We start from the raw sequence: 18,056 nt of genomic DNA, 5'->3' as shown, positions 1-18,056 counted from the left end.
ATAAGATTTGTCAGACATGATTTACCTTTCGTAAATCCATGCTGACTTTGCCCAATGATTTCACCACTTTCCAAATGTGCTGTATCTCATCTTTAATAACTGACTGGCAGTTTCCCCACTATCGATGTTAGACTAACTGGTCTGTAATTCCCCATTTTCTCTCTCCCTCCCTTTTTAAAAAGTGGGATTACATTAGCTACCCTCCAATCCTCTGGAACTACTCCAGAATCTAAAGAGTTTTGAAAAATTATTACTAATGCATCCACTATTTCTGGGGCTACTTCCTTAAGCACTCTGGGATGCAGCCTATTTGGCTCTGGGGATTTATCGGCCTTTAATCTATTCAATTTACCTAACACCACTTCCTGGCTAACCTGGATTTCACTCAATTCCTCCATCTCATTTGATCCCCGGTCCCCTGCTATTTCCAGAAGATTATTTATGTCTTCCTTAGTGAAGACAGAACCAAAGTAATTATTCAATTGGTCTGCCATGTCCATGTTCCCCATGATCAATTCACCTGTTTCTGACTGCAAGGGACCTACATTTTGTTTTAACTAATCTTTTTCTCTTCACAAATCTATAAAAACATTTGCAGTCAGTTTTTATGTTCCCTGCCAGTTTTCTTTCATAATCAATTTTCCCTTTCCTAATTAAGCCCTTTGTCCTCCTCTGCTGGACTCTGAATTTCTCCCAGTCCTCTGGTAGGCTGCTTTTTCTGGCTAATTTGTATGCTTCATCTTTTGTTTTGATACTATCCCTGATTTCCCTTGTTATCCACGGATGCACTACCTTCCCTGATTTATTATTTTTTCAAACTGGGATGAACTATTATTGTAGTTCATCCATGCAGTTTTTAAATGCCTTCCATTGCATATCCACCGTCAACCCTTTAAGAATCAATTGCCAGTCTATCTTGGCCAAATCATGTCTCATACCCTCAAAGTTACCTTTCTTTAAGTTCAGAACCCTTGTTTCTGAATTAACAATGTCACTCTCCATCCTAATGAAGAACTCAACTATATTATGGTCACTCTTGCCCAAGGGGCCACGCACAACAAGACTGCTAACTAACCCTTCCTCATTACTCAATACCCAGTCTAGAATAGCCTGCTCCCTCGTTGGTTCCTCTACATGTTGGTTTAGAAAACTATCCCGCATTCATTCCAAGAAATCCTCTTCCTCAGCACCCCTGCCAATTTGATTCACCCAATCTATATGTAGATTGAAGTCACCCATTATAACTGTTTTACTTTTGTTGCACGCATTTCTAATTTCCTGTTTGATGCCATCCCCAACTCACCACAACTGTTAGGTGGCCTGTACACAACACCCACCAGCGTTTTCTGCCCCTTAGTGCTTCGCAGCTCTACCCATATCGATTCCACATCCTGTAAGCTAATGTCCCTCCTTTCTATTGCGTTAATCTCCTCTATAACCAGCAACGCTATCCCACCTCCATTTCCTTTCTGTCTATCCCTCCCGAATATTGAATATCCCTGGATGTTCAGCTCCCAGCCTTGGTCACCCTGGAGCCATGTCTCCATGATCCCAACTATATCATAATCATTAATGGCTATCTGCACATTCAACTCATCCACCTTATTACGAATGCTCCTTGCATTGAGACACGAAGCCTTCAGGCTTGTTTTTACAACACTCTTACCCCTTATACAAATATGTTGAAAAATGGCCCTTTTTGATTTTTGTCCTGGATTTGTCTGCCTGCCACTTTTACTTTTCACCTTCCTACCTATTGCTTCTACCCTAATTTTACACCCCTCTGTCTCTCCGCTCACACATTTAAGAAACCCTTTCCCTTTAACCCCATCCTCGACTATCCCATTTGACACCCCAGAAATCCCTAAACATCTGTCCAACAGATCAGAAACACTCTTCAGGAGTCAGGTGTGGATTTGTCAATGACCACTGTCCGCAGAAGACTTTGTGAACAGAAATACAGAGGCTGCACTGCAATATGCAAACCACTGGTTAGCTGCAAAAAAAGGATGGCCAGGTTACAGTTTGCCAAGAAGTACTTAAAAGAGCAACCACAGTTCTGAAAAAACGGTCTTTTGGACAGATGAGATGAAGATTAACATATCAGAGTGATGACAAGAGCAAAGTATGGAGGAGAGAAGGAACTGCCCAAAATCCAAAGCATACCACCTCATCTGTGAAACATGGTGATGGGGGTGTTATGGCCTGGGCATGTATGGCTGCTGAAGGTAGTCTCACTTATCTTCATTGATGATACAACTGCTGATGGTAGTAGCATAATGAATTCTGAAGTGTATCGACACATCCTATCTGCTCAAGTTCAAACAAATGCCTCAAAACTAATTGGTCGGCAGTTCATTCTACAGCAAGACATTAATCCCAAACATACTGCTAAAGCAACAAAGGAGTTTTTCAAAGCTAAAAATGGGTAAATTCTTGAATGCTGAAGAGTAAACTGAAGGGGACTAGCCCCCAAAACAAACATAAGCTAAAGATGGCTGCAATACAGGCCTGGCAGAGCATCACCAGAGAAGACACCCGGCAACTGGTGATATCCATGAATTGCAGACTTCAAGCAGTCATTGCATGCAAAGGATTTGCAACAAAATACTAAACGTGACTACTTTCATTTATATGACATTGCTGTGTCCCAAACATTATGGTGCCCTGAATTGGGGGGGGGGGCTATATATAAACACTGCTGTAATTTCTACACGGTGAAACCAAAATGTATAAAAATGTCCTTAATTAAAATCTGACAATGTGCACTTTAACCACGTGATTTTTTCCTATTACAAATCTCAAATTGTGGAATACAGAGGCAAATAAATAAATAATGGAGGGCACTGTACTTGCTACATTTTCAGCGTCTTCTTGTGTGCTTCAAATTTCAAATTCTAGTGTAGATGGGGCATCTTGGTCATCATGGGCATGTTGGGCCAAAGGGGTTTGTTCCATGCAGTATGACTGACTTTAATTTGGTTTAGTTTAGAGAAACAGTGCAGAAACAGTCCCTTTGGCCCACTGGGTCCATGCCTACTGGCGATCCCTGCACATTAACACTATCCTATACACGCTAGGGCCAATTTTATATTTACACCATGACAATTAACCTAAAAACCTCTACATCTTTGGAGTGTTTGAGGAAACCGATGATCTCAGAGAAAACCCACGCAGGTCACGGGGAGAGAGTACAAACTCCGTACAGACAGCACCCCGTAGTCAGGATCGAACCTGAGCCTCTAGCACTGTAAGGCGGCAACTCTCCGCTGCGCCACCATGGATACAGCGTGGAAACAAGGCCCTTCGACCCACCATGTCCACTCGATCACCTGTTCACACTAGCTCTAGTTTATCCCACTTTCTCATCCACTCCCTACATTCAAGGGGACAATTTACAGAAGGCTAATTAGCCTACAAACCTGCACGTCTTTGGGCCGTGGGAGGAAACCGGAGCACCCAGAGGAATCTCACGCGGTCACAGAGAGAAGGTACAAATTCCACACAGACGGCACCCGAGGTCATGATCGAACCTGGCGCTATAAGGCAGCGGCTCTACCAGTTAATATCTGATCTATTTGAATAGCATACAAAACAAAACTTTTTCACTGTAGCTCAGTAAAACGTGACGGTGGTAAGCTTAAACACAATGCTGGGAGACAACCTTTAATAAACAGAAAAAAAATCTATAAATGAATTGCCCCAATACCTGTCAAGAAGCACAAATTTCTTCATACAATTAATGACCGTTGATATAGAGTGCAGAAGCATTGAAATGCAGATACTGGTTTATAACCAAACATAGACATGAACTGCTGGAGTAATTCAGCGAGTTACGCAGCATCTCTGGAGAAAAAGGATGGGAGATGGTTTGTGTCAAGGCCCTCCTTCATACTGCAGAAGGGTGGTAGCAGGGTTCGTGAGTGGCATGGTGGCGCAGCGGTAGAGTTGCGGAGCCAGAGGCCTGGATTTGATCCAGACTACGGGTGCTGTCTGAACAGAGTTTGTACGTTCTCCCCGTGACCGCGTGGGTTTTTCCCGGGTGCCCTGGTTTCCTCCCACACTCCAAAGATATGCAGGTTTGTAAGATTCTTGGCTTCGGTAAGAATTGTAAATTGTTCCTAGTGTGTGTAGTGTTAATGTACAGGGATCGATGATCAGCGCAGACTCGGTGGGCTGCTTTAGACGCTGTATCTCTAAACTAAACTGAGGGTTCTCCCCCGAAATGTCACCCACACCTTTTCTCCAGAGATGCTCCCTGACCCGCTGAGTTACTCCAGCACTTTGTGTCTATCTAAAGACCGTTTAGTTAGTGAGTCTGAAGAAGGGTCTCGACCCGAAACATCACCCATTCCTTCTCTCCAGAGATGCTGCCTGACCCGCTGAGTTACTCCAGCATTCTGTGTCTTATCTTCAGTGTAAACCAGCATCTGCAATTCTTTCTTAGTTTGGTTAGTGTTTAGTTTAATTTAGTTTATTGTCAAGTGTACTGAGGTACAATGAAAAACTTTTGTTGTGTGCTGACCAGTCAGCGGAACGACAATACATGATTACAATTGAGCCGTTCACAGTGTACAGATATAAGAGAATAACATTTAGTGCAATGTAAAGCCAGCAAATCCCGATCAAAGTCCAGGGTGCTCGGTGAGGTAGAGAGTAGTTCAGGACCGCTCTTTGGTTGTGGTAGGATGGTTCAGTTGCCTGATGTGCAGTGATTTGCAGTGCTCAAGAGCAGCATAATCAAGGACAAGTCACACCCTGGCCACTCCCTCTTCTCCCCTTTCCCATCAGACAAAAGGTGCAGAAGTGTGAAAAAGCACACCTCCAGATTCAGGGACAGTTTCATCCCAGCTGTTATCAGGCAACTGAATCATCCTACCACAACCAAAGAGCAGTGCTGAACTACTATCTATCTCTTTGGTGACCCTCAGACTATCCATGACCGGACTTTGCTGGCTTTATCCTGCACTAAACATTATTCCCTTATCATGTATCTATACACTGTAAATAAATTGATTGTAATCATGTTCTTCTGCTGACTGGTTAGCAGGCAACACAAAAGCTTTTCACTGTACCTCGGTGCATGTGACAATAAATTAAACTGATCTAATGTGATCTCACTCATCATAGGATCACCTGTTCACATGGGCTCTTCTGGGCACCATGTTACAGGAAAGATGTTGTCAAGCGTGAAAGGTCGCAGAGAAGTTACACGAGGATGTTTACAGATATCAAGACCCTGAGCTACAGGGAGAGCCTCGGACTCCATTGTCTTTCCGCTGACTTGTCTTTCCGCTGACTGGATAGCACCTCGGTACACGTGACAATAAACTAAACTGAACTTGGAGCGCAGGAGGATGAGGGGATGAGGATCTAATAGACCTGTACAAAATCATGAGAGGAATAGATCGGGTAGACGCACAGAGACTCTTGCCCAGAGTAGGGGAATAAAGAACCTCGAGTTTAAGGTGAAACGGTTAAAGATTTAATGGGAATCTGAGGGGTAACATTTTCACACAAAGGGAGGTGGATTTATGGAACGAGCTGCCAGAGGAGGTAGTTGGGACAGGCAATATTGCAGCGTTTAAGAAAAATTTATACAGGTACATGGATAAACAGGTTTAGAGGGATATGGGCTAAATGCAGGCAGATGAGACTAGTGTAGATGGGACATGTTGGCCAATGTGGTCAAGTTGGGCCAAATGGCCTGTTCACTCATTGTATCACTCGATGACTAATTTAGTAGAATATAGAATATAGAACAGTCAGGAAATAAATTGGGTAAATGCACAGAGTAAGGTTGAGTTTAGTTTATTATCATGTGTACCGAGGTACAGTGAAAAGCTTTAGTTGCACGCTACGTCAGTGGAAAGACAATACATGATACAATCGAGGCATCCAGTGTACAGATACATGATAAAGGGAATAATGTTTAGTGCACAGTAAAGTCCAGTAAGGTCCAATTAGAGATAGTCCGAGGGTCTCCAATGAGGTCAATGGGAGGTCTAGTTGTTGATAGGATGGTTCGGTTGCCTGATAACAGCCAGGAAGAAACTGTGTCTCTGAATCTGGAGGTGTGCGTTTTCACACTTCTGTTGCTCTTGCCTGATGGGAGAGGGGAGAAGAGGGAGTGACTGGGGTGAGACTGGTCCTTGATTATGCTGCTGGCCTTGCGGCGTGAAGTATAATAGTCAATGGGAGTCACTTTAACGTTGGCTCTCAGTCTGAAGAAGGGTCTCAACCAGAAAGTCTATTCCTTCTTTACAGAGATGCTGCTTGACCCACTGGTTTACTCCATTACTTTTTTGTGTCTTATCAATAGAAAGGAGGTTAGTTTGTGTGATGGTCTAGGCAAGGGCTGTGTCCACAATTCTCTGGAATGTCTTGCAGTCTTTGATGGAGCTGTTCCTAAACCAAGCTGTGGTGCATCCTGATAAAATGCTCTTACTACGGTGCATCCATAGAAGTTGATGAGAATTGTTTAGTTGTTTAGTACGTGTAGCTCCTAGCCAGAGTAGGGAGGGGTAAAAAACCAGAGGACATATGTTTAAGGTAAGGGGGGGGTGGGGGGTGAGGGGGAGGGATTTAATAGGAACCTGAGAGACAACTTTTTCACACGAAGCATCATGGAACCAGAAGAGGTAGTTGAGGCAGGTACTATAATAACTTATAAAAGACATGTGGACAGTTACCCTGGTTAAAAAATATGCTCCTCAGCCCTCACAGAGTCAAACAGTGTGGAAACAGGCCCTTTGCCCCAACTTGCCCACACCGGCCAACATGTCCGTTCCCCTCTCACCTTATATCCATGCCCTCTGGTCCTTGATTCCCCTAATCTGGGCGCAAGACTCTGTGCATCTACCTTTATTCTTACACAAAATAACTTCTGTTTTAACTCCTCTCATAGCATCCAAAATGAAAAGTGTTCAGGTCCTTGCAGTATTAATGACCACCTCTGGTCTTATCTCTGTGTCTCTCTGATTATCAGTCTGAAGAAGGGTCCCAACAAGAAACGTCACCCATCCCTTCTCTCCAGATATGCTGCTGGTCCCATTGAGTTACTCCAGCATTTTCAGTATAAACCAGCATCTGAAATTCCGTCCTATGCAGTATTAATTCCATCTTTTGGTTAGATGTGTGAAACCTTTTGTTCCACTTTCAGACACCTCCCTTCACCTTCTAGTGCACCATCAACCTACGCCCACAGGTTTTTGTCTCCCCTACCCTGGGTAAAAGACTCTGTGCCCCCTTATCTTCTACACCTGTACAAGATCACCCCTTAGCCTTTGGTCCTCTGATTCTTGATTCACCTACTCTGGGTAAAATCATTGCAGTAATTACCGTGTAATAATAATGTCTCCTGGTTATTGAGTTTGCCAGCGGAATTAGATTGTTCCTATCTCCTTCCAAGAAGTGAACTGTAGTGAGCAAGGGTTGAGAAAAATCTAAGCAACAACAGATACGGCATGGTGGCGTAGCGGTATAGTTTCTACCTCATAATGCCAGAGACCTGGCTTCGATCCTGACTATGGGTGCTGTCTACGGAGTTTGTATATTGGTTTTCCTCCGGGTGTTCCGGTTTCCTCCCACATTCCATTGACGTGCAGGTTTATAGGTTAATCAGCTTCTGTAAACTGTCTCCAGTGTTTAGTTGTTTAAGAAGGAACTGTAGATGCTGGAAAATCGAAGGTACACAAAAAAGCTGGAGAAACTCAGTGGGTGCAGCAGCATCTATGGAGCAAAGGAAATGGGCAACGTTTCGGGCTGAAACGTTGCCTATTTCCTTCGCTCCATAGATGCTGCTGCACCCGCTGGGTTTCTCCAGCTTTTTTGCGTACCTTCCAGTGTTTAGTTTACTGATATAGCCCGGAAACAGGCCCTTCGGCCCACCGAGTCCGCACTGACGCGATTCCCACACATTAACACTATCCTACACATACTAGAGACAATTTACATATACCGAGCCAATTAACCTACATACCTGCACGTCTTTGGCGTCTGGGAGGAGACTGCAGATCTTGGAGAAAACCCATGTGGCCACGGGGAGAACACACAAACTCCGTACAGACAGCACCCGTGGTCGGGATCGAACCCAGGTCTCCAGCGCTGCAAGCGCTGTTAGGCAGCAACTCTACCGCTGCGCTATCGTGGCTGCCTTGTGTGTAGGACAGAACTAGTGTACAGATGATCGATGGTCGGCGTGGACTCGGTGGGTCGAAGGGCCTGTTTCCGCCCTGTATCTCTCAACTAGACTTTAATATCCAATGTGAATGCGTGTAGGGGGGAGTGGCAAAAGTGTAAAGGATATTAGTTTTGGACAGGAAAAATGTGGTGGAAAACACAAGTATGTGCAGAAGGTAGAATCTATGTGATGTCCTCTTGTACGTTACATCTGAAATATGTTCTCTTATTCTTGTACTTTTAGGCTTAGATAGAGTGGATGTGGTGAAGATGTTTCCACTAGGGGGAGAGTCTAGGACCAGAGGGTACAGCCTCACAGCCTTTAGAACGGAGATGAGGAGGAATTTCTTTAGCCAGAGGGCAGTGAACCTGTGGAATTCATTGCCACGGACGGCTGTGGTGGCCAAGTGATTGGGTATTCTTAACACGGTTCTTGGTTAAATAAGTTAATCAATAAGCTAAAGATAGGCACAAAACGCTGGAGTAACTCAGCGGGACAGACGGCATCTCTAAATAGCTTCTTGATCAGTACGGGTATCAGTGGTAATGGGAGAAGGCAGGAGAATGTGGTTGAGAGAGAGAGAGAGAGACAGATCAGCTATGATTGAGTGGCGGAACACACACGGTGGGCCGAATGGCCTCATTCTGCTCCGATGACTCATGGTTATTTGGCCTCTGTAACTTTCCCCTATCGTGCAGGGGCTGGATGCAAATATGGGAATTAGCGTGAACAGGTGATAGATGGTTGGCATGGACTCGGTGGGTCAAAGGTCATAAGTAATAGGAGTAGAATTAGGCCATTTGGCCCATCAAGTCTACTTTGCCATTCAATCATGGCTGATCTAATTCTCCCTCCTAATCCCATTCTCCTGCCTTCTCCCCATAACCTCCGACACCCACACTAATCGAGAATCTTTCTATCTCTGCCTTAAATATATCCACTGAATTGGCCTCCACAGCCTTCAGTGGCAAAGAATTCCACAGATTCACCACCCTCTGACTAAAGGAATTTCTCCTCATCTCCTTCCTAAAATAATGTCCTTTAATTGTGAGGTTATAACCTCTAGTCCTACACTCTCCCACTAGTGGAAACATCCTCGCCACATCCACTCTATCTAAGCCTTTCACTATTCTGTATGTTTCCATAAGGTTCCCCCCTCATTCTTCTAAACTCCAGCGAGAGCAGGCCCAGTGCCGACAAAGTTCATCATAGGTTTACCTGCGCATTCCTGAAGAGCTTGTTTCTAGTCAACTCATCGCTCAATTCTACTCAAACTCGTCAACCGAGAGGGCGGTGAATCTGTGGAATTCATTGCCACAGATGGCTGTGGAGGCCAAGTCAGTGGATATTTTTAAAGCAGAGATAGATAGATTTTTGGTTAGTACGGGTGTCAGAGGTTATAGGGGGAAGGCAGGAGAAAGGGGTTAGGAGGGAGAGATAGATCAGGCATGATTGAATGATAGTTTGATGGGCCGACTGATCTAATTCTGCTCCGATCACCAATGATTTCTAGCCAGTTCCTCTTATACCAAGAAATGGTAGAAGAAAAGGAACTCCATCTTAGATAGTTTCCCCATCTGTAAGCATCTAGCCTGGGAGCATCCTTGTAATTTTCCCCATGCATCCTGCCCAGTGAGATGGTATTCTTGCTGCAGTCTGGTGATGGTACAAAACACTCTAGCCGAGGCCAAGTTATGCATCGCACTTTGAGCATTGTCCTTACGAGGTTCATGTTCATGAAGTTATGAACTTAGGGGAGCCATTTCTTTAGTCAGAGTCATAGAGTGATACAGTGTGGAAACAGGCTCTTCAGCCCAACTTGCCCACACCGGCCAACATGTCCCAGCTACACTAGCCCCACCTGCCTGCGCTTGGTCCACATCCCTCCAAACCTGTCCTATCCATGTACCTGTCCAACTGTTTCTTGAACATTGGGATAGTCCTTGCCTCAACTACCTCCTCTAGTTCGTCCCACACATCCACCACCCTTTGTGTGAAAACGTTACCCCTCAGATTCCTATTAAATCTTTTCCCCTTAAGGGTGGTGTGTCTGTGGAATTGATTGCCACAGATGGCTGTGGAGGCCAAGTCAATGGCTATTTCTAAGGAGGGGATTAACAGATTTGTGATCCGTACGGGTCAAGATTGAACATGGGTCTCTGGCGTTGTGAGGCAACAACTCTACCACTGCACCACTGAGCTGCCAAGATGAGATGGGATGAGAGAAGGCTAGTTAACATTATGCTGTTTAATAACCTTTGGCAGAAGGATGAAGACCAGCTTCTCCTTTAGGGTTATTTCACCTCCAAACATGTTCCACCGCTGAGCTGCACGGTGGTGCAGCGGTAGAGTCACAGCACCGGAGACCCGAGTTCGATCCTGACTATGGGTGCTGTCTGTACGTTCTCCCCGTGACCTGCGGGGGATTTCTCCAAGATCTTCGGTTTCCTCCCACACTCCAAACACATGCAAGTTTGTAGGTTAATTGGCTTGGTATAAATGTAAAATTGTAAAATTGAGATGCTGCCTGTCCCGCTGAGTTACTACAACTTTTTGTATCTACGATATTTCTCTGCATGTTTTTAATTTTAAATTGAGGTATATATTTTAAATACGGAAAGAACCTTCCCAGCTCCATTTAATGTGTCGCATCTGCCCCCAAACAATAACAATGCAAGTTACAGATTCCTCTGAAAGTTATAATCAGTTAAGGTAGTAGAGTTGCTGCCTTACAGCGCCAGAGACCCGGTTCGATCCCGACTACGGGTGCTTGTCTGTACGGACTTTGTACGTTCTATACGTGGGGCGAAGGAATAGATGACGTTTTGGGTCGGGACCCTTCTTCAGACTCTTCAGGCCCGAAACGTCACCTATTCCTTCGCTTCATAGATGCTGCCTCACACGCTGAGTTTCTCCAGCTTTTTTGTCTATCTTCGATTTTTCCAGTATCTGCAGTTCTTTCTTAAACTGAATCTAGAGATGTGCGTTTTCACACTTCTGTCCCTCTTACCTGATGGGAGAGGGGAGAAGAGGGAGTGGCCAAGGTGCGACATCCCTGATTATGCTGCTGGCCTTGTAGATGGAGTCAATAGAAGGGAGGTTGGTTTGTGTGTAAGGTCTGGGCTACGTCCACAACACCCTACCACTATGCTGGTGGCTTTGCCGAGGCAGCGTTAAGTGGAGCCAATGGAGGAGAGGCTAGTTCAGTTCTTAGTTCACGTAAGAGCTACAATGAAAAGCTTTTGTTGCGTGCTAACCAGTCAACGGAAAGACAATACATGATTACAATTGAACCATTTACAGTGTACAGATACATGATAAGGAAATAACGTTTAGTGCAAGGTAAAGCCAGCAAAGTCTGATCAAGGATAGACCGAGGGTCACCAATGAGGTAGATAGTAGTTCGGCACTGCTCTCTGGTTGTGGTGTGATGATTCAGTTGCCTGATAACAGCTGGGAAAAGAGTTTGCGTGATGGCCTGGGCTATGTTGTTCTCAGCTCTCTTTCATTGTGCTGGTGGCTTTGTCGACCCAGAGTGAACTGTAGATGGAATCAATGGAAGGGAGACACAAAATCCTGGAGCAACTCAGCGGGACAAGCAGCATCTCTGGGTGACGTTTTAGGTCGAGACACTCGGAACCCATTCCTTCTCTCCAGAGATGCTGCCTGTCCCGCTGATTTACTCCATCCAGCATTTTGTGTCTTATCTTCAACAGAAGGGAGGTTGGTTTGCATGATGGTCTGGGCCGTGTCCACAACTCTCTGCCATTAAGCTGGTGGCCTTCCCGAGGCCGTGTTGCGTGCAGACGGAATATTGACATCTTTCTCTGCCCTAGGAGGATGCGAGCTGGACCTGGCACGGTTTTACCAGCTGATCAACGACATGGGCGGCATGCAGCAAGTGACGGACCTCAAGAAATGGAGCAAGCTGGCGGACCTCCTGCGGATCCCCAAGAGTGCACAGGACAGGTTGGCCAAGCTGCAGGAGGCCTACTGCCAGTTCCTCCTCTCCTACGACTCCCTCTCGCAGGAGGAGCATCGGCGGCTGGAGAGGGAGGTGCTGAAGGAGAAGGAGAGCCTGGAGAAGAAGAAGGGCCCGCTGGAGGCCCACTCGGACAGCACCTACAAGTCCCAATCCCTGCCCAGGTTCGAGCCAAAGAACGGGCTGGTCAACGGCCTGGTGCACAAAAACGGCTTCCGCAAGAGGCTGAAGGAGATCACGGACGCTGAGCTGAAGACGGGCAGGCGGCGACTGTTCCCTCAGGAAAAGAAGAGTGAAGAAGACAACGAGGTTCTCAGCGACTTGTACAAGTGTACATACAAGGTGCGTGCTCTCGAGGACATTTTCGCACTCGGTTTTGGGGACATGGTGTGGAAACGGGCCCGCCGGCCCGCCAACACTGTGCTAACCAACGAAAACATTGAAAATAGGTGCAGGTGAGACCCTTAGAGCCAGTACCGCCATCCAATATGATCATGACTGATCATCCTAAATCAGTATCTTTCTCCCCATATCCCTTGATTCCATTAGCCCTAAGAGCTATATCTAAGTGAATTGACCCTCCACTGCCTTCTGAGGCAAAGAATTCCACAGATTCACAACTCTCTGGGTGAAAAAGATTTTCCTCGTCTCAGTCCTAAATGGCCTACCCCTTATTCTTAAACTGTGACCCCTGGTTCTGGCCTCCCCCAACAACGGGAACATTTTTCCTGCATCTAGCCTGTCCAAACCCTTAAGAATTTTATATATTTCTATAAGATCCCCTCGCAACCTTCTAAAATTCCAAGGAATACAAGCCCAGTTGATCCATTCTTTCACCCCCATATACTAGCACTATCCTACACACTTTAGAGATACAATGCGGAAACAAGCCCTTCTGGCCAACGAGACTGTGCCGACCAGCGACCACCTCGTACACTCGCACTATCCTACACACTTTAGACTTCAGAGATACAGCGTGGAAACAAGCCCTGCAGCCATTGATGGGTAGAATTGTTGCCTTACAGCACAAGAGACCCGGGATAAGGTCCCACATAGGAGATGCATTTGATAAGGTCCCACATGGAAGATTAGTGAGGAAAAAAAATTAGAGCACATGATATTGGGGATAGGGTGCTGACATGGATAGAAAATTGGTTGGCAGACAGGAAACAAAGAGTAGGGATTAACATGTGTTCAAGAAGGAACTGCAGATGCTGGAAGATCAAAGGTACACAAAAATGCTGGAGAAACTCAGCGGGTGCAGCAGCATCTATGGAGCGAAGGAAATAGGTGACGTTTCAGGCCAAAACCCTTCTTCAGACTGATGGGGGGTGGGAGGGGAGAAGGAAGGAAAAAGGGAGGAGGAGGAGCCCGAGGGCGGGGGGATGAGGGATGCGGACTGGAGCGGAAGGTGTTCGGCGAAACGAGCACCCAACCTTTTCGCGTAGTCTCCCCGATGTAAAATCAGCTGGTTTTTTTTTTTTTTTTATTGTTTTTTACCTGATTCTAGGAGCACTACGATGCAGGGATGTCTTCAGGTCCTTGGAGATAAAAGATGAACCAAATTGGTGAACCTGATGCCACGGGAGCGTGCATTAGCAAAATTTTTTCAGAGGACACAAGGCGGGGTGCAGGTGATGTGTGGATAGAGAGGACGCTATGAGGATGGCAGGGGTGATATGTGTTGGACAGGTTGGGTGATTTTTGCGGGCAGATGCAGGGCAGATGCAGGTTAACTGTTGCTCCGTGTGAGGTTATCAACTTTGGTGGCAAACAAAACAGAAAGAAGCGTATATCTAAAATGAGAGTCAAGTGGGAAAAGGGGAAGACTACAAAACGACGATCTGGCCCCCCCCCCCCCCCGCCTCCGTGTTCATCAGTCAATGAAAGTAAGCATGAGGGTAACAGCAGGCAGATGGGCATGCTCTGCCTTTATAACAAGAGAGTCGTTGTGCGATAAGGAGCAATAGAGGTCGTCTGCAGGTGGAAGGGGCCCTAGTGAGACCAACACACCTTGGGCATGTGTGTGCAGACTAGTTTGTGGTTCCCAATTTGAGAACATTACATTATTGTATTGAAGGAATGCAGTGTAGGTCACGGGTTAATTCCACCGCGTTGATAGCGGGGATCTGTCCATTATTTTGTAGCAATGGACCCCTAGCCATGACTTGGCCTGAAGCTTCGTAATATTTAGGGATAATTCGACTGAGCGGAGGGAATCTTATGGAAATGGTTAAGATTATTAAGGGTTTGGACACCCACCCCCCCCCATACCTCAATCAATCAAGCAATCAATCATTTTATTCGTCACATGCACATAAAGTCATGTTGACCAATTTTATTGTCAGCAGCGGGACACTGATCAAGCAAACATAAATCACGCAAACTATTAAAAAAACACTCCACCACAGCTTCTCACTGTGGTGGAAGGCATCAAAATTGGGCAGTCTCTCATCTCCCCCCCGTGGTAGAGGACCAGAGTCCACGACCCTGTCTCAGTCCAAGGAGGCTCTTCCCTTTCTACCAGTGAGGTGCCCGCAGCTTTAGGTGGTTGGAGGGCGCAGGACGAGCTACGCCCCCCGGGTCGAACCCCGCCCATTTAATGTTGTTTTCCGACGTCACCTACCAGTGTCATAGACGCACCCTTTCCCAGACCGAGCACAGAGACCGCATGGCCGAAGGTCCCCTCGGGGGTGAGGTAAGTCCATTATTATTCCCTCCCCCGCCTGTGCAGTCCATTCTAGTTTGGACGAAGTGTGTCCTATTGTGTGTGCGGCGGGGATGTGGACGCCTTCTTCCCCGCGTCCCGTCCCAGAAGGCGACTCTTGAAGGCCGTTGCATATGAGAAGATCCGGACTGAACTGCTGGAGAGCTGCCTGCTTTGTTGTGTCCCGCTTTGTGTCTTGTTTGCCCGAGCCGATTCTCGCGGCCAGGACACGGGCGCTCCTGTCCGGCGAGCCAGCGCTCACACCGATGTTTTTATCGCATGCACCCCGATGTGACGCTCCTCTGGGCGTCGTCACCAGGGGAAAAGGGGCGCGATTCTCGTGTTTCGGCACTTTCGCCTGTTGCTGGAGGCGACCTGGAAAACAGTGCCTCTCCTGGGATTGTAGCGTGTGACCGAACACGTGTTTTCATCCCCTCTTCATCCTCCCGAGCCCCCCCAACAAGACCCCCCCCCCAAAACGCCCCCGACACAACCCTACTTTAACACCATAGACCATAAGGACACAGCACAAAAAAGTTGGAAAAACGGACCCCGCTGCTTGCCAGGCGCCAGCGGCAGCGCCCCACGCACCCCAAGCGGCAGGGCCCCTGTCATCAGAAATTGTGGGCCGGGCTACATACAGGTTAAGCAAGCGGGTACGCCATTTAGCAGGGGACCTATGCGGACAAACCTTTTGCATTAGAAGTATGTGAGTGCGGAATTCTCTGCCTAGAAGGCGGGTGCGGCGGCTTGCCCATTTGGATGCTTTCACGAGAGGGCGCTGGCTCTCAAGATAGCGGAGCCCGGGTGTGTACATAGGGGAGAAGTCAGGAACGGTGGGGGTTATGTTGTGGATGATCAGCCTGATCCATTGCTGGCGGTGATGGCCTGAAGGGCCGTATGGGCCTCTCCTGCATAGGTCTATGGAACAGACCCCTGAGTACGGTGTGTCTGATGGGAGTTGTCGTTCCCGTGACTGCGTTGGTTTGGCAAGGTCTGCTGGCTTTGACCATTCTTGCCTTCTTTCTGACTACTCTCCCTACCAAGACACACTTATCTTTCTTGGTTTATCGAATGAACCGTTACGTACCCGAAGATCGTGTATTATTTTTTACCATGTCTTCACAACAGATTCTGATCTGTGAATCCCGCACGTTGTGTCTTTTTCAATACAACCAGATCTGAGTTATTGTTCACCCCAATCCCTCCCATCTGCCGCCAGGATCCTCTGCCGTATGTGTCAATAATACATGTTTTACGATTGTATACAGCTGACCCTCGTTGTTGGACATGCCGCACTTTGGGTATGGCCGAAAGGCCAGCTGGTTCACACCAAGATCGACCAGAAAGTGGGACGTCTCACTGCGGCTCTAATGATGTGTGTCCATGGTGCCACAACCAGCAACCGTGTACAAGCCCACCCCCATTTACCCAAAATCAGCCGCCCTCTTTTTTATTGTGATGGAACGGCCAGTTCTTGTCCGTCGTACGTTTAATTGTAATCCGCGTGTTGAGTGTCAGGGCATCGTCCGTTTCTCCCCTTGTGTTCCTATGCGTACACGTTTGATCTGTCAATTGATCATCCGCGTCCGGGTGTTCGTCTGTTTTTCTTGGTGTCTTCACCGATTGCATCGGCCGTTTCAGTTTCTGGTCTTCCCCGGGCCCTGTCCGCTCTTCTTTTTCTGTTTCGTTTTCCGCGGACTGTCATTCCCAGGGGCCACGTCCGGACGGGGTTTCTTGTCGTCAACGTTCTTTTTTATTTTGGTGCGGTGGCACGACTGTCCTCCATTCGTGAACCGGACTTTTGCCTTCGCCTGCAGTGTTTGTGCGTTTACCTTTTTTTTTGCTTGTGGACTGTTCGACTGCGTTAAGGTTTCGCGTCTCATAACATCCCCCTCAATCTTTTATTGGGGGCAGGTCGTGCCGTTTCTTTTCTTCGTGTGTACTCGGCTCCTTTGTGTTATGTGGCTTGCTGGTAGCAGCCGGCGTCCGCATGTGTCGAATATTGGTCTGTTCCGGTTGGAGGCCCCCTCGGGCCTGTGTACGGTTGTGTCACACCTTTCATGCATTTGCCCTATTTTTTCGTTTGTCGCCAACAGCGGCGCCCGCTTCCGGACGGTCAGGCCGGCCGTTGCCGGGAGAGCTTTTCTCGTCACCTTTCCACCCCCATTGGTTAGCCACCTTTTTTTTTCGTTTACCTTGTATCACATTCTGTTACGAGGTTTTTTTCACCGATGTGCTTATCTCGCGCTCACTTGTTGGGGAACTTCATACTAGTCTTCCCTCACCTGTCCATTCCCCTCCACCCCTGACCGCTTGTTGTGGCTGGTTTTGTTGCCGCTGGCGCTCCGCCGCTACTCTCACCACCGTGTCTGTGCCGGGCGTTGTCACCGTGGCCTTTTGTTTTCCCTCTGTGTGTCGCCCCACCATAACCTGTGTGTGCGTCCTTTCCCCAGCCCTGGTGTGTCCGTCGTTGTGTTTGTCGAGACTTGCCTGGGTCCGTTGCTGTCAAGCTTTGTCCGACGGGGCTAGTGGGTTTGTCTACTGTGTTCGCTGGCTCGGGATTCACTCCTGATATTGGTGGGTCGTTGTGTGTTGGTGGTGCCGGCTGTTTTTGCTCCAATTCTACACTTCTTTTCTTCAGGTCTTGGCTGATTGGGTCTTGTGTGTCCACTGGGGTACCAAGTTTGGGCTCCCACAAACACGCCGTTTACGTAAATGTTCCTCCGCGTCCGGTGTGCGTGTTAATGGCTTTGGTAAAGTAAATGTCGGAGTCGTGCGTAGGCGTAATTGTCTGTTACTGTGGGGATTTGGCCGGTCCCCGTCCGCTGGGTTGCACCGAAGGGTGTGAGACTGCCGGTTGGCGTGACTCTGGTGTGGTACTAAACCTAGGATGCTTACGGACCCACGTTGTTGTTTTTCTTGCTGCACGGTCTGCAGGCTGCGACTGAGGAGACTTGGTGGTTCTATTACTCTATGTTGCTGATTTCTCCCTTGCCCCCCAGCCTTTATTGTTTCCAGTAGCTGTTTGCCCCCTTTTGACATCGGAAGCTCTAACCTGTGTGTCCCGCTATGTTCTCGGCCTCATCCTCATTGAGGATGTATGCCTTTGTGTATTCACTCGTTGGAGTACGACTGTAGAACATGCGTCAGGCCTGGCGACGTTGTTCAGTTTTACTGTTTGT

The 18,056-nt window shown here is 47.4% G+C and overlaps 1 protein-coding gene across 1 annotated transcript in view; it reads left to right on the top strand.

The window, feature by feature from the left end:
* Window positions 1–18,056, top strand: part of jarid2b (jumonji, AT rich interactive domain 2b) — a 317,228-nt gene that overhangs the window by 257,535 nt on the left and 41,637 nt on the right. The window contains 1 exon segment of the mRNA XM_055654246.1: window positions 12,019–12,512. Within this exon segment, the coding sequence (XP_055510221.1) occupies window positions 12,019–12,512 (494 nt within the window).

Source organism: Leucoraja erinacea, chromosome 2 (genome assembly GCF_028641065.1).
Source record: "Leucoraja erinacea ecotype New England chromosome 2, Leri_hhj_1, whole genome shotgun sequence".
NCBI classification, from domain to species: Eukaryota; Metazoa; Chordata; class Chondrichthyes; order Rajiformes; family Rajidae; genus Leucoraja; species Leucoraja erinaceus.
Note: the sequence above shows the minus strand (reverse complement) of the source record. Positions and strands in the feature narration are given on the sequence as shown.